Source organism: Prionailurus bengalensis, chromosome B1 (genome assembly GCF_016509475.1).
Source record: "Prionailurus bengalensis isolate Pbe53 chromosome B1, Fcat_Pben_1.1_paternal_pri, whole genome shotgun sequence".
NCBI lineage: Eukaryota > Metazoa > Chordata > Mammalia > Carnivora > Felidae > Prionailurus > Prionailurus bengalensis.
Genome location: NC_057344.1, coordinates 173,616,661 through 173,633,648, shown reverse-complemented (window position 1 = coordinate 173,633,648; position 16,988 = coordinate 173,616,661). Strand labels below are relative to the sequence as shown.

Genomic DNA, 16,988 nt, shown 5'->3' with positions numbered 1-16,988 from the left:
CCCCGAAACCGCCACCATGTGCATCTTACTAACCAGCAGACGAAATTTACGCAGGCGCCTTTCAGGGCTCACAGAACCCGCCTCCCTCGAGCAAGTCCCCGGGATTCATCCAATCAGAGCTCAACCAGGAAATCAAGTATCCGCAACACCTGACGCGAGTCGGCCTACGTCCGCCAGTGTCACGTGATTCCAGTCCGCGCCTCCCGCCCTCCCCTGAGGAGGACCCCCACGAGGCACCTCCCTTCAGCTAGTGCTCGCTGATTGGTTACTGTTCCTGCGGTCTCCTGGGTGACGGGAACGCGTTAGCCCTCTTGGAGGAGGCCCGCTGCGCCTGCGCGTTTGCCAGATCGCGCGGCCGCTCGAGCCTTGAGATGAAGGTAAATAACTTACAAACCCCCGGGGGTGGGGGCGGGAAAACGCGACCACTGGCTCTTAGTCTGCTGAGCGTCATTTTGAGGTTAGGAGTCGGTGCCCTCTCCCCCGTCCTGAATGCATTAGAGGAGGGGGCAAGAGAGCCGGTGGCCCGGGGGGAGGAAAGCTGCAGCAAAGTTGAAGGAAGGAGGGAAAGGAAAGAAAACTGGAGAGGAGGAGAAGGCGGAGAGGGAGGCCTCATTTCTGGCACCGCGAACTGAGTTGAAGTAGTGAGGGCAGAGGGAAGGCGGGCATGGCCCGAAATGAGCAGATTGGATCAGAAGAGACTAGGAACTTCACACCGCGGAAAGAGCGGTCTGCGTTTGGAGGGTTGCGGTGAAATTGACTGGATTGGGTGTCACCAGCTGCTGCTTTTCCTGCAGCTGAGCCTCTAGCAAGCCGTACTCAGCGCCTTTAAAAGAGTGAAAAGCTTCCGAAAGAATAATGTCAAATTGTATCGCCAGTGACTGATCTAATGTAGAAATCACTCAGTGGCTAATGTACATTATTCACGGAAAAAACTGCACTTGCACACGCAGGTCTCCCTGGAGAGCATCATCCTCTGCACGCACCGTTCCTAGGTTTGGGCTTCTAGTGAACCCCATTCCACGTCAGTGGCTACTGCCGATTCACCTATCCACTTTACTACAGCGATAGTACAGCCCTGATCTGACAAGAAATGGATAGCTCAGTTTGAAAAGTAATTAAGTCGTAATGATTCCTCGTGGCTATTAGCGTGGAAATTGGAATTGACCGGTAATCATAACATTTCTAAAGCACTTCACAATTTATGAAGTATCAGAAGGGAGAAGCTATTATTCCTGGTTTACAGATGAGAATTTTGTGCTTGAGGCAATTTGAGCTACTTGTTTTAATTAAGCCCTGCAGCTAGTAAGTAAAAAGCAAAACCAAAATCTGGTTTTCTGGTTTTGAAGCTAGCACTTTTCCTGTGTACTGTATATGGAGCATGTATATATAGCTCCACTGAAGAAAAATAATCTCTAAGGCCACAGCTAGAAGAGCGCGACCATGAAGCTGATGAAATTTAAGGATGCATCGCTTGAATAAAGGGGTTCTAGGTCATGTTGTCACAAAATTGCAAAAGATGCCTTTATGCTTTTTTTTTTCCTTCAAGGTGTTTTCCTGCTCCATAAAATGTGAATGCACCTTTGATTATAGAGGTGCACCTGTTTTCAATAGAGGTGGATTTCATCCACTTAACACACCAAATTGATTGGTGTTTAATTTTAAGCATTGGATGAGTTTTGTGTAGCCACTAGCCTTGCCAAGCCAGCTGTAGTATTTAAACTTCATATGCCTAGATATGGTCTATGATTTAACCTAATTATTTATAATTTAACCTAATATTAAAATCTAATTTTTTTCATTCAAGCTTATGTTCTTAATAGTTTTAGATCAATATTGTTTGATATAAATTTAATGTGAGCCAGTGTAATTTAAAATTTTTAGTAGCCACATTAAAATGTTTTAAAAGAAACAGGTAAGATTAATTTAAATAATATATTTTATTTTATCTAGTATATCCAAAATATTGTTTCAATATGTAATCAATATAAAATATCAATGAGATAGTTCACATTTTTCATAGTCCTTGAAATGTGTATGTATTCTATATTTACAACACATCCAAATTCATACTACCTACATTTCAAGCCCTTAATAAAATTTCAAGTCCACCTGTGATTTGTGGCTTCCATATTGGATACCCCAGTTCTTGACTAAAAGAAAGGCTTCTCAGCTGATACACTGTCCACCCAATAGCAAAATTAAGCACTTAATGATGAAGTAAGTATAAATAATGGGTAAAGGAAGAAAATAATTTTGAATGAAGGATAGACATTTGTATTTTTATCACGCTTGAGATTTTTTAAATGGTAGTTTTGTTAAGTTTAAAAACTCCATGCCACTGATTATTAGCTAAATTCAAGTTTAAGTTATTTTACTCTTTAACATATAAAACATTAAAATTATAATTTTCATGAAATTAATATTCAAAACATTTAAAACCAAATTTTATAATTGCTTTCCTGTGTGTACTAAGGTCCATACTTTAACAGCCAAATTGTGGAAATTTTTTGATTGGTTGGTTGATCTGATTAGTCATTTTGTTTGTTATATTATTGACTTTTTCTGGATGAGTTCTAACAATAAGCCTTTACCATCCTGAATTCTACTGTTTTCATGATCGTGTTTTGGTGTATTTGACCAACCCTTAATTGTATGTTTTGAAAATATAAAAATTGCGTTTGCCTTTTTAGCGTGTTTTCTCACTAATAGAAAGGACTTGGCTTGGCACACCAATACAATTCACCTGGCAAAAAACATCAGGAAACTACCTTGCAGTAACAGGGTAAGAAATCAATGAATGCTTTAAGTAAATCATCCTGACTTCAGATGCTTGTATGCCTGTATTACCACACCATTTGTTTAGTAGAAGTTCTTGTATGGTGGTTGTACAGTGGGAAAAGTAATACATTCATCTTCATTAACATCACAGTTCAGGGGCGCCTGGATGGCTCAATTGGTTAAGCATCAGACTTTTGGGTTTTGGCTCAGGTCATGATCTCCCAGTTTGTGAGTTTGAGCCCGACTTTGGGCTCTGCACTGATGATGTGGAGCCTGCTTGGGATTGTCTGTCTCTCCTCTCTCTCTGTCCTTCCCCTGCTCTCTCTCTCTCAAAAATAAATAAATAAACCTAAAAAAAAAAATCACAGTTCATAAAGTCTTTTCCCTGATAATAACTTTGTAGGTACAAATTATGAAACTGTCATGAGAGATCACTGAAATCACTTGAATGGCAGCTTAATTTTTTTAATGTATATAAATAAAAAGAAACAGATTATATTTTTGTGTTCTAATTGCTTTTAGAGCTGATCATATTGTGAAAATCTTTGATCGCCATGGTCAGAAAAGAAGTGAAATTAACTTACCTGGGTAAGTACAGAGGTGGGTCAAAAACTTTTTCAAGCTTTGTTTCCTAAAAGATAAAAACAGTATTGCCTTAAAACTATAATCAAATAGAATTTTACCACATATATATAATCTGTATCTCCTCTTTTGCTTTTTTTATTGCAAAGAGATTTTTTTATACATAAGTTGTTAGTAAAACATGTAAACAGATAGAGTTGATATTTATAACCTCCATACATTCAGAGGGAAGCCTTAAAGTATAATTATAAATGAGTCTATATGGAAGAATACTTATTTAATTATAAATAAGCCTGTGTGTGTGTGTGTGTGTGTGTGTGTGTGTATAGGCAGAGAAGATAAATCCACATCCCTATAGCATTTCACAAATTGTTGGAAAATAGTTACTTTCCACATACTTTTTAAATGACAAAGACATTCTGTTTTCAGGAAATCATTCTAGATTACACAAAATATAACTTAAGCATTTTTGATGATTCTTTGTAAATTACCTGTATTATTTTATTGATAGTCTCAATGGTTATTAAGGTGTGTAGAGTTCCTCATCTAAATGGTCTTATGCTGCCATGCTTTTTAAATTCACGTCTGTTTTCTGTGGTTACTGCCACCATCTTTGCAAAGGTTGTTTTACTTCCGTTGGTCTCTGACAGCCTTTCCCACCTCCTTCTCTGCCCCACTCACCTGATGCCACCATTTTGGTGTTTCCCATCGCCTCTTAACTGTTGCTTTTGTTTTCTATATTATGGAAAACAGAAGTCAAAATAGTTGTAATTATGTCTAAAAACAAAAAGGCACTTAGTAAGGACCTTCTTTGAGTAAATTGTATGGGGTTTTTGCATGATCTCTGTGACCTCTATTGGTTATATGTTAGCTATATATATATTTTTTTTACCTCTGAATTATTTTGCTGTATTTATCATAGTTAAATTCGACTGACAGAGGATCTGCAGATAAATAAAATAGCTTTATGTATTGCCTTTGTTAGATGATTTTATCAAAAATTTGAAAGCTTCCCTCTTCCAAACTCCCCTAGTCTCTGAAAATATTAGAGAAAATTAATTTTGAAGAATAAAGTGATTGAAATAATTGTCTTAACTATAAAACTGAGTATGGCTTAGCCGATATCCAAGAGCAGAGTCTCAAAATGAAAATCAGAGAAGAAAAAGTTAATTCTCAAGGAAGTTTTTGAATTATGATAAACACTTTGGAATAATTTTCAATTGTAACATTTTTAAAAAAGCATTTCCTATTTATAACTTTTGTCATTTTAATCAAATCACTCTTACTCTGTTATAATATAAAATGAAAATAACATTTCTTACCACTTCAAAATCCAGTTTTTCCATTATTTGCAATCCCACATCTACCCAACCTTGATCTGTTTTATACCCAATTTGTGTAGATATAACTTCATTTTTTATCAGTACCTTCTCTTTCTCTGTAAATCTGAAGTGACCTTTTGACATTTGGTTATACAAATTACCTCTTGATTCCAGATGTGATTTCTTTGTAGAGGTACTTGATGAGTTTGTCTTACCAAAAGGCCAGGTTCTTTATAGGATCTAAGAAAAATCTGCTAACTTACTATGTGTAATTATATTTAATGTAGTATATATAAATTATATTTAAAATAGAATTTAAATTCTTCCCATCCTCTCAACAACAACAAAAATTTTAACTTAGTGTAATCTAAGCAGTGAATAGTGAATTGTATTTCTCACTTTAGAAAGTTTATGACCTATTCAAAGTACATTGGTCTTGCTATAAATAAAAATCACAAATAGATTTTTAAATTTCTTTCCCTTGCTGTAAGAAAATGTATAGTGATATTTTGCTTTCTTTTTTAAAAGTAACTGTGTTGCTATGGATTGGGATAAAGATGGAGATATCCTAGCAGTGATTGCAGAGAAATCTAGTTGCATTTATCTATGGGATGCCAACACAAATAAAACGAGCCAGTTAGACAGTGGTATGAGGTAAGAACAACTTTTTTATTTTAAATCTTCACTTAGAAATATGATTATTTGGAAGCACCTGGGTGTCCAACTCTTGGTTTCAGCTCAGATCATGATCTCATGGTTCATGGGTTTGAGCCCTATGTCAGGCTTTGTGCTGATGGCCCAGAGCCTGCTTGAGATTCTATCTCCCTCTCTCTGCTCTTCCCCAGCTCATGTGCATGCATGCGTGCGCGCTCTCTCTCAAAATAAAAAAAAAAAGAAATATGATTATTTGTAGGTTTGATACTAACAATACTTACTGCTATCATAAAAATGCATTTGTGAGTTATTATGAAAGAAAGTTCATTTATTTTTTATTGTTACATATAATTCTATTGATTTTGCCCAATTAGAGTAAAACTGTTATAATTGTAAAATATAAATAGCTTCTTAAGAAGTTGCTTTCTATGGAACAGACTAAAATGTACAAAGATGAGACAAAATATCTGAAAAATCTGGAGATAGGATTGGGTGCAGGCATGGCTGGATCTAGGAGTTCTAGTGATGCAATCAAGACTCTAGCTCTTAGCTCTCCCTTTCTCTGTATTGACTTATTCTAAATCAGACTGTTCCCATGGCTACTGCCAGCTATTGACTTATATCATATCATTCACAGCAAGTTATGCCAAAGAGAAGAGCATATCCCATCACATCACCCTGTCCACTCAGTTACTCAAAAGGTCCCTGAGTAGGGTACACAGTGCCATGGGATTGAAAATCCCACCAGGTGAAGAGTGGGATGAAAGGTGGGACAGTTCCCAAATGGAAAATACATTTGGAAAACAATGAATTACAGGTCTGTGCTAAAATAGAAACCATTTTGACATATGGAAAAGCAAATTTTATTTACAACTGAAACTTGGTAGCTCAACCTTGAACAAGTTGCTTAACCTCTCTCTAAATCCCAAGTTCTTCTTTTATATGGAACGGGTATAGTAATAATATCTGCCTCATGGTGTCATGTGGCATGCAGGTAGGCCACACACACACACTATAAGATAAGACTATAAATTTCCAATTTACCAAGGATAATAATAACCCAGAGGAAGAAAGGTGGCCATGCAGAACAAGACCAAAGGTAACCTTAGCATAGTTTTCCTTTCCCTCAAAATTGACTCATGAGGTGTGCATTCACAGTTGATATTGTCTGCCCATTATAAAGTCTTAACATTTCTTGCTCTGTCCTTTTACACTTGGGGTATGCATCACTTTTCAGAAGATTTGAAGTACTTTCTGTTCTTCCATTCAAGAGAATATTTATAAACATCAAGTACTGGTTCTTGAACCAAATTCAGCATCAGTGAGACCACATTCTCTCCTGAAGAAAAAAGCATAATTTCCAGTGTTTCAGACTGGTGTATGTTCCTCTGCTGTCTATCTTCCCACAGATCCATTTCCTCATATCATCTCAGAGTTGTGAGGTTTAATTGTGTGTCATGCCTGGGCATGAAACCAAGAACTGAGTGAATGGTAGATGTTATTGTAATTATCATTAAGGTGGAACCAATTAAATATTAGTTAATATTTAATGTCTAAAGGTACTATTTAGCTTGCTCACAATTCTCTCTGTTCATGTTTTATAAAAAGCAGACTCCCAAAGAGGATTGAGTGTATGAGATTTATTATAAGAAATAACTGTGGGGGAACCTTGAGGGGGCAGGTTAGAAGAGCCACCAGACCACAGTGCATATCTGACCCTTGTGAAGTGGAGAGGGAAGGAAGAAAGGTTAGGTAGAAATGTCTTAGACTGCAGCTCAGTTCTAAGAAAGTTCAGCTAAGCCTCTGGGGAGACTTTAAGCCAAAGTAACCCATCAGAGAAATCCTGTGTCTCCTGGGAATGGGCCTCAACAGTATCCGTGTCCACTCAGTTACTCTCTGAAAGTAGCCTGTGGGAGAGCGTGGGCCCCAGCAGATTGAGGTGATGGATTCCAGTGCCAAGCATCTGGGGACACTGGTCAGTTACACTTTCCATAGCTGGAGATCTGAGAGACATTCTCACAGCTGTCATGCCTGCTTAAACATTAAGAGAAACATGCATATTGATATTTTAAAAATATATGCTTAATACATGAAACCCAGCAGCCTGGTATATTAGTACTTCTTATTAGAAGTAATTAAGAAAACAATTTTAAGTTTATTTATTTTTTTAGAGAGAGAGACAGCATGAGCAGGGTAGGAATAGAGAGAGGGAGAGAGAGAATCCCAAGCAGGCTACTCACTGTCAGTGCAGAGTCTGATTCAGGGCTCAAATTCACATACCCTGAGATCATGACCTGAACCAAAATCAAGAGTTGGATGCACAGTCGACTGAGCCACCCAGGTGCCCCCAGAAGTAATTTTTTTTAACTACACATTTACTACATCCTTCTATTGTTACAACTAACTTTTTATATACTTTAGGTGAACTTTTGTCTCCTAGGTATCAAATGTTCTTGAAACCAGTGTTATTTTCTGCAGTGAATGGCCTATCAGTGGTTCTCAAACTTTAGGTGCATCAGAGTGCTTATTAAAACACAGATAGTTGGGCACCAGAATTTCTCACTCAGTAGGTCTGGGGTAGGATCAGAGAAGTGGCATTTCTGAAGTTCCCAGATGCTGCTGCTGGTCCTGTGATTGCACTTTCAGAACCACTTTTCTATACTCATTGTGATTTCTTTCCTCAATATATGGAAAGGAGTCTACTACTTTCCAAGGAGCCCCGATTCCACGTAGTAAAGAATTATATAAAAGTTCAACCAGTAGATCCTAGAATGTACATAAGAACTGGTGGTAGGCAAATGTGCTTTCTACCTCTTTGTAAGTGAGCTACCCTTGATAGTGACAGAGTTGGGAGAGACAGAGAATAACAGTGGAATAGGAGAACCCTAGGCTCACCTTGTTCCATGAATAGAACTAGATAACTATCAAAACATCCTAAATACCCCAGAAATCGACCTGAAGACTGACAGAACAGACTCTACAACTAAAGGGACAGAAGAGGCCACACTGAAAAAGATAGGAAGTGTGAAGACATGAAAGACATGGTTTAGTGGAGAAATGGATCCTGGCTGCTGTGAAGGGGAAGGAGCGTGGTCATGGAGAAGGGCAACTGAGAGAGGAGCATATAGGGGAATGCACAAGGCAACATTTCCCCAAAGCCATTGGCTTGGAAAATGAGAAGGGCTGAATTTCATGAGTTCTTGCAACCAATGGGGCTTAAAGCCTGGAGTTTTGAAGGTCAGCAGCCTTCACTAGGATAGAGCCTAGAGGGTACTGCCCTGCTCCTTGAGAGAAGGCAGGTAAACAACCTGGGGCATACAGCATGTCAACAGCAATCTGAAGAGAGACTGGGCCACAAAATTGGGAGATCATTTGCTCTTGTGAGAGCATGTCCCCGAGAGACAGCATTCACAGAGATACATCTCCAGGAACAAAGGAGCTGGTCAGTGCCATTTCTCTCTCCACAGCATAAACACAGTCACCTGTGGAAGCAGTGCAGCATGGATACTGGCTGCCTAACTTATATTAAGCACCCCCTGTGCTCCAGTGGAACTGCTTGTCTCAGTCACACCTCAGTCCCAGTGTGGCAGGGCACTCCCCCAGAAGACCATCACAAACCTCTGCCCACACCATGTCTCCTAAGCAGAGAGTGCTGCAGGGCCTCAGTTCTGGTGGAAGTAGTGACAGGTCTCATTTCACAAGCAGACTAAAACTTGCCACATCAGATCAGGGACCAAACATTGTGCATAGAAGCCAAGCAGAGCCCTGCAGATGACTCACTGAAGGATAGGGCAGCCAAAACACAACAGCACAGTACCTGCACACACACTGGAAGCACTCCCTGAAGCATGAGGCCCTAAATGGTATGTGATATCTTCTTTATAAGACCATTAGTTTCAGGAGCAGGAGACTTAACTGGCTTTAATAGCACACAAAAGAAGACAGAGACTTAGAAAAAAATGAGAAGACAAGGAATTTATCCCAAACAAAAGAACAAGATAAGGTCATGGCCAGAGATCTAAGTGAGATAGATATAAATAACATGCTTGATGGAGAATTTAAAGCAACAATCATAAGGATACTCACTGGGCTTGAGAAAAGAAGACATCAGTGAGACCCATCCCACAGAGACAAAAGAGTTAAAAAAAAAAAGAATCAGATGAAGAGTGCGATAAATGAGATTAGAAACACACTGGATGCAGTGGACAACAGGCTGGAAGACTGAGAGGGACAAATTAGTGACCTAGAAGACAAAGTAATGGAAAGTAATGAAGCTAAACAAAAGAAAGAAGAGTTATACAACATGATAATAGACTTGGGGAGCTCAGTGACTCCGTCAGATATAATAACATTCCCATTATAGAAGTCCCAGAAGAAGAAAAGAGACAAAAAGGGGCAAAAAATGTATTTGAAGAAATAATGGCTGAAAACTTACCTAATCTCGGGAAGGAAACAGGCATCTAGATCCAGAGGCACAGAGAACTCCCATCAAAACCAACCAAAGCAGGCCTAATCCAAGACATACTGTAATTAAATTGCAAAATATAATGATAAAGAAAAGATATTAAAGGCAGCAAGACAAAAGTCCTTAACTTGCAAGGAAAAACCCATAAGGCTAGCAGAAGATTTTTCACAGAAATTTGGCAAGCTAGAAGCGAGCGCATGATATCTTCAAAGTGCCGAACAGGAGGAGCACCTGGGTGGCTCTGTCGGGTAAGCATCCAACTTCAGCCCAGGTCATGATCTTGCAGTTCAGGAGTTCAAGCCCTGCATCAGGCTCTGTGCTGACAGCTGAGAGCCTGGAGCCTGCTTCAGATTCTGTGTTTTCCACTCTCTCTGCCCTCCCCCCACTTGCACTCTGTCTCTCTCTTTCAAAAATAAATAAACATTTAAAAATTTTTTTAAAAAAAGTGCTAAGTGCTGAACAGGAAAAATCTGCAGCCAAGAATACTCTGTCCAGCAAGTCTATCATTTAAAATAGAAGGAGAGATAGAGAATTTCCCAAACAAAACTAAAGGAGTTCGTGACAACTAAGCCAGCCCAGTGAGAAATATTAAAAGGACTCTTTGAATGGAAAGGAGAAACCAAAAGTGGCAGTATAAAGACAGGAAACACAAAAACAGTAAAAATGAACATTTCTGTAAAAAAATCAGTCAAGGAACTCACAAAAAAAGGATATAAGATATAATAACATATACCTAAAACTTGGGGAGGAGAGGAGAAAAGAATGGGTTAAAATTTAATCAACCATCAACTTAATATAGACTGCTATTTGCAAAAGAGGTTTTATACAAACCTAATGGTAACAGTATATCAAATACCACTAATAAACATGCAAAGAATAAAGAAATCCAAATATATCACTAAAGAAAATCAGCAAAACATGAAAGAGGGAAAGACCAGAAAGAATCAGAGAAAATCTCCAGAAACAATTACAAAACAAGTAATAAAATGGCAATAAATAACACAAGGATCATAAATTACTGTGAATGTAAATGGACTAAATGCTCCAATCAAAAGACATAGGATGTTATGGGGTGCCTGGGTGGCTAAATCAGGTAAGCATCCAACTCTTGATTTCAGCTCAAGTCATAATCTCACAGTTTGTGGGATCTAGCCCCACATCAGCCTCTATGTTAACAGCGTGGAGTGTACTTGGGATTCTTCTCTCCCTCTCTGCCCCTCCCCTGCTTGCATGTGTGCACTCTCTCAAAATAAATATTAAGAAAAAAAAGACATAGGATGTCAGAATGGATAAAAAAGCAAGACCCGTCTATATGCTGCATATAAGAGACTCATTTTAGACCTCAACACATCTGCAGATTGCAAGTGAGGGGATGGAGAAGCACTTATCATGCAAATGGGTGTCAAAAGAAAGAGTAGCAATACTTTTACCAGACAAACTAGACTTTATTTATAATTTTTTTTAATGTTTATTTTTGAGAAATAGAGCTACAGTGTGAGTGGAGCTGGGGGTGGACAGAGAGAGGGAGAAACAGAATCCGAAGCAGACTCCAGGGTCTGAGCTGTCAGCACAGAGCCCAATGCAGGGCTTGAATTCCTGAACCACGAGATCATGACCTGAGCTGAAGTCAGACACTTAACTGACTAAGACACCCAGGCACCCTTAGGCAAACTAGACTTTAAAACAAAGACTGTAACAAGAGACAAAGAAGGACCCTATATAATAATAAAGGGGACAATCCAATAAGATTTAACAATTATAAATATTTGTGCACCCAGCATGGGAGCACTCAAATATATGTAACAATTAATAGCAAATATAGAGGAACTAATCGATAATAATACAATAATAGTAGGGGACTTTAACACCCCACTTACATCAATGGATCATCAAAAAAAATTTTAATGTGAGGGAGGGGCAGAGGGAGGAAGACAGGGAATCTGAGTGGGCTCTGTGCTGCCAGTGCAAAGCCTGATGTAGGGCCCAAACCCATTAGCCCTAAGATCATGACCTGAGCCAAAGTGAGACACTCAGCCAACCTAGCCATCCAGGCACCCCAATGGACAGATGATATAAACAAAAAATCAAAAAGGAAACAATGGCTTAGAATGACCAGATGGACTTAACAGATATATTCAGAATATTCCGTCCTGAAATAGCAGAATACATATTCTTTCAAGTGCACATGGCACATTCTCCAGAATACATAATATATTAGGTCACAAAATGGGCCTCAACATATACAAGAAGACTGAAGTCTTACCACGTACCTTTTCTGATCACAATGCTGTGAAACTAGAAGTCAGCACAAGAAAAAATTTGGAAAGACAACGAATACATGGAGATTAAATAACATGCTACTAAACAATGAATTGGTCAACCAGGAAATAAAAGAAATAAAAAAGCACATGGAAACAAATCAAATTGGAAACAAAATGGTGTAAAACCTTTGGGATGCGGCAAAAGTGGTCCTAAGGGGAAAGTTTATAATAATCCAGGTGTACCTCAAGAAGCAAGAAAAACCTTAAATAACCTAACCTTACACCTAGCGGAAGCTAGAAAAAAGAACAATAAATGAAGCCTAAAGCCAGCATAAGGAAAGAAATAATAAAGATTAGAGCAGAAATAAATGATGTAGAAACTAAAAAAACCCCAAAAAACAGTGGAACAGAGCAATGAAAGCAAGAGCTGATTCTGTGAGAAAAATAAATAAAATTTATAAACCTTCAGCCAAAGTTACCAAAAAGAAAAGAGAAAGGGCCCAAATAAGTAAAATCACAAATCAGAGAGGGGAAATAACAACTAACACCACAGAAATACAAACAATTATAAGAGAATATTATGAAAAACTATATGCCATCAAATTGGACAAGCTAGAAGAAATGGTTAAATTGTTAGAAACATATAAATTACCAAAACTGAAACAGGAAGAAATAGAAAACTTGAACAAACTGGTAACCAGCGAAGAAATTGAACCAGCAATTTAAAGATTCCCAACCAACAAAAGTCCAGGACCAGATGGCTTCACAGGCAAATTCTAGAAAGTATTTAAAGAGGACTATGGCCTAGTCTTCTCCAACTATTTCAGAAAAATAGAAAAGGAAGGAAAACTTCTAAGTTCATTCTATGAGGCCAGTATTCTTTTGATACCAAAACCAGATAAGGATTGCACTAAAAAAGAGAACTATAGGCCAATATCCCTGATGAACATGGATGCAAAAATTCTCAATAAAATACTAGCTAACTGAATTCAACAAAACATTAAAAAAAGTATTCACCATGATCAAGTGGGAACTATTCCTGGGTTGCAAGGGTAGTATTTGCAAATTAATCAATATGATACATCACATCAATAAGAGAAGGGATACGAACCATATGGTTGTTTCAATAGATGCAGAAAAAGCATTTGAGAAAGAACAACATCCATTCATGATAAAAATGCTCAACAAAGTAGGCTTCGAGGAAACATACCTCATAATAAAGGCCATATATGAAAAACCCACAGCTAACATCCTCTTCCATGGGGAAAAACTGAGAGCCTTACCCCTAAAGTCAGGAGCAAGACAAGGATGTCCAGCTCAAACTTTTTTTTTTTTTAATTTTTTCAGTGTTTATGTTTGAGAGACAGAGACAGAGCTTGAGTAGGAAAGGGGCAGAGAGGGAGGGAGACACAGAATCCAAAGCAGGCTCCAGGCTCTGAGCTGTCAGCACAGAGCCTGATGTGGGGCTCAAACCCACAAACTATGAGATCATGACCTGAGCTGAAGTGGACACTTAACCAACTGAGCCACCCAGGTGGCCCTACTCTCACCACTTTTATTCAACATAGTACTGGAAATCCTAGTCACAAAAATCAGCAATAGAAAGAAATAAAAGGCATTTAAATCAATAAGGAAAGAGTAAACGTTCCATTATTTGTAGATGACAAGGTACTATGTGTAAAAAATCTGAAAGACTCCACCAAAAAATTGCTAGAAATGATACACGAATTCAGTAAAGTTGCCAGAATCAATGTACAGAAATCTGTCACATTTCTGTACACCAATAATGAAGCAGTAGAAGAGAAATTAAGGAATCAATACCATTTACAATTGCACCAAAATCCTAGATACCTAGGAATAAACCTAAGGAAAAAGATGAAAGACCTGTACTCTGGAAACTATAGAACACTTCTGAAAGACATTGAAAATGACACAAAGAAATGGAATATTCCATGCACATGGATTGGAAGAACAAATATTGTTAAAATGTCCATACTCCCCAAAGGAATCTACACATTTAATGCAATCTGTATCAAAATACCACCAACAATTTCACAGAGCTAGAACAAACAATCCTAAAATTCGTGTGAAACCACCAGAGACCCTGAATAGCCAACCTTGAAATAGAACAGCAAAGTTGGTGGCATCACAATTCTGGACTTCAAGCTATATTACAAAGCTGTAATCATCAAGACAGTATGGTGCTGGCACAAAAAAATACACATAGATCAATGGAACAGAATTGAAAGCCCAGAAATGAACCCACGATTATATGATTAATAATCTTCAACAAAGCAGGAAAAAATGCCCAGTGGGAAAAAGACAGTGTCTTCAACCAGTGGTGTTGGGAAAACTTGGATAGCAACATGCAAAAGAATGAAACTTGACAACTTTCTTACACCATATGCAAAAATAAATTCAAAATGGATTAAAGACCTAAATGTGAGACCTGAAACCATAAGCATCCTAGAAGACAGCACAGGCAGTAACTTCTTTGACATCTGCTGCTGCACCTTTTTTTTTTTAATTTGAGAGAGTGTGTGTGAGAGTGCATGGGGGAGGGGCAGAGGGAAAAGGAGAGAGAGAATCTTAAGTAGGCTCCATGCCCAGTACAGAGCCCAACAGTGGGGCTCAATCTCACAACCGTGAGATCACAACCTGAGTCTAAATCAAGAGTCAGATACTAGGGGCACCTGGGTGGCTTGGTCAGTTAAGTGTCTGACTTCCACTCAGGTCATGATTTCATGGTCTGTGGGTTCAAGACCTGCATTGGGCTCTGTGCTGACAGCTCAGAGCCTGGAGCCTGCTTCAGATTCTGACTCCCTCTCTCTCTGCCCCTCCCCAGCTGTGCTCTCACCCTCTCAATAATAAATAAACTTAAAAAATATATTTATAAAAAAAAAAAAGAGTCGACACTTAACCAACTGACCCATCCAAGCACCCTGCAACTTCTTTCTTGATGTCTCCTGAGGGTAGGGAAACAAAACAAAAAATAAACTCTTGGGACTACATTAAAATAAAAAGCTTCTGCACAATGAAGGAAACAATCAACAAAACTAAAGGCAACTTATAGAATGGAAGAAGATATTTGCAAATGACATCCAATAAAGGGTTAATATCCAAAATATATAAAGCATTTATAAAATCCAACACCTCATAAATAATCCAATTAAAAAATGGGCAGAAAACATACAGATGGCTGATAGACACATGAAAAGATGTTCAACATCACTTATCAGGCAAATCAAAACTACAATGACATATCACCTCATACCTGTCAGAATAGCTAAACTGAAAAACAACAGATGTTGGTGAGGATGTGGAGAAATGGGGACTTTGGCAGGAAGGCAAACTGGTATAGCCACTGTGGAAAATAGTATGCAGGTTTCTCAAAAAGTTAAAAATAGAACTACCCTGTGATCCTTCAATCATACTACTGTAGGTATTTACCCAAAGAGTACAAAATCACTAAATCGAAAGGATATGTTCACCTTGATGTTTATAGCAACATTATCTACATTAGCCAAATTATGGAAACAGTGTTAGTTCCGTTGATTGATGAATGGATGAAGAAGATGTGGTATATATGTATTTATGTGCATACATAAACACAACAGAATATTACTTAGCCATAAAAAAGAATGAAACCTTGCCATTTGCAGTGACATTGATCAGGAGCTAGAGAATATAATGCTAAGTGAAATAAGTCAGAGAAAGACAAATACCATATTATTTCATTCATATGTGGAATTTAAGAAACAAAACAAGCAAAACAAGAAAAGAGAGAGAGAGAGAGGCAAACCAAGAAACAAACTCTTAACTATAGAGAACAAACTGATGGTTACCAGAGGGGAGGTTTCTGGAGGGATGGGCAAAAGAGGTGATGGAGATTAGGGGGTGCAGTTGTCATGATGAGCGCTGAGTCATGTATTCAAGTGTTGAATCACTATATTGCACACCTGAAACTAATATTCTACTGCGGTTAACTAATTGGAATTTAAATAAAAACTTTAAAAAGTGACAGAGTTGGAAAATATATGTTTTATTTAAGGCGATGAATTGTCGATGATGTTTCCAGTTTAATATACTGTGTTATTGGACCTACTTTTTTGAAAGCATGAGGTGTTCTCATCCATTAAGATTTTTACCACATTTACAACTGTCATTAGACTCATTAAACCATCTCATCATGAGGCATCTTAACGAAATTTGAGATTCCATCATGGCTTACGTTTTTATTTATTACATATTCGTAGGTCTGCACTGAATTTGTAGGTCTGACAGTAAGATCACCTTCTAGCATCTCCAAAATATCTTTAGCACTTAGTTTTTGTTCTAAAGCATTAAGTTGTAATTTCGTACTTCAGCTCCTAAGTAGGTATTAAAATTATTCATGAAATACTTTTTAAAGGATCTGTTTGGAGGTTATGATTGTGAATTTTTTTTAGTAATTGGTATTTTAATGTTATAGGGATCAAATGTCTTTCCTTCTTTGGTCAAAAATTGGAAGTTTCCTGGCTGTTGGAACTGTTAAAGGAAATTTGCTTATTTATAATCGTCAGACATCTCGAAAGATTCCTGTGCTGGGTAGGTTATAGCTGGAAACACTGCTAAATACTTGAGATGCTTTACATAAATGTAATATATTTTACTGCCTTAGATTTTGCTGATATTGCAAGGGAAATTGTGTAGTAGTGAGGCTCCCCTGGTCAAGCCTTATATCTAGCTAAACTTCAAGATCCATCTATACTGTCTCCTAAGAATTACCCAGGCTAAATAGAATGAATGTCTCTCTAAGGTCCACCTGTGCCTGTGGACACCAGGACATTAATAGGATGGCTTCCATTTGTCCCTTTCTCACCCAGATTGAGAACTGTGGACATGGAATAGCTCATGTTCATATCAACACATCAGTAGATGGACTAA

At 38.1% G+C, this 16,988-nt stretch overlaps 1 protein-coding gene across 2 annotated transcripts in view; it reads left to right on the top strand.

Annotated features, from left to right (window-relative positions):
* The first annotated feature begins 274 nt into the window (after positions 1-274).
* WDR19 (WD repeat domain 19) overlaps positions 275-16,988 on the top strand; it is a 113,254-nt gene continuing 96,540 nt past the window's right edge. For both annotated transcript variants that reach the window (XM_043553289.1, XM_043553287.1), the window contains exons 1-5: positions 275-377; positions 2,691-2,782; positions 3,301-3,366; positions 5,211-5,336; positions 16,534-16,649. In XM_043553289.1, the coding sequence (XP_043409224.1) occupies positions 372-377; positions 2,691-2,782; positions 3,301-3,366; positions 5,211-5,336; positions 16,534-16,649 (406 nt within the window). In that variant the 5' untranslated portion in view covers positions 275-371. The remainder of the gene's footprint in view (positions 378-2,690; positions 2,783-3,300; positions 3,367-5,210; positions 5,337-16,533; positions 16,650-16,988) is intronic.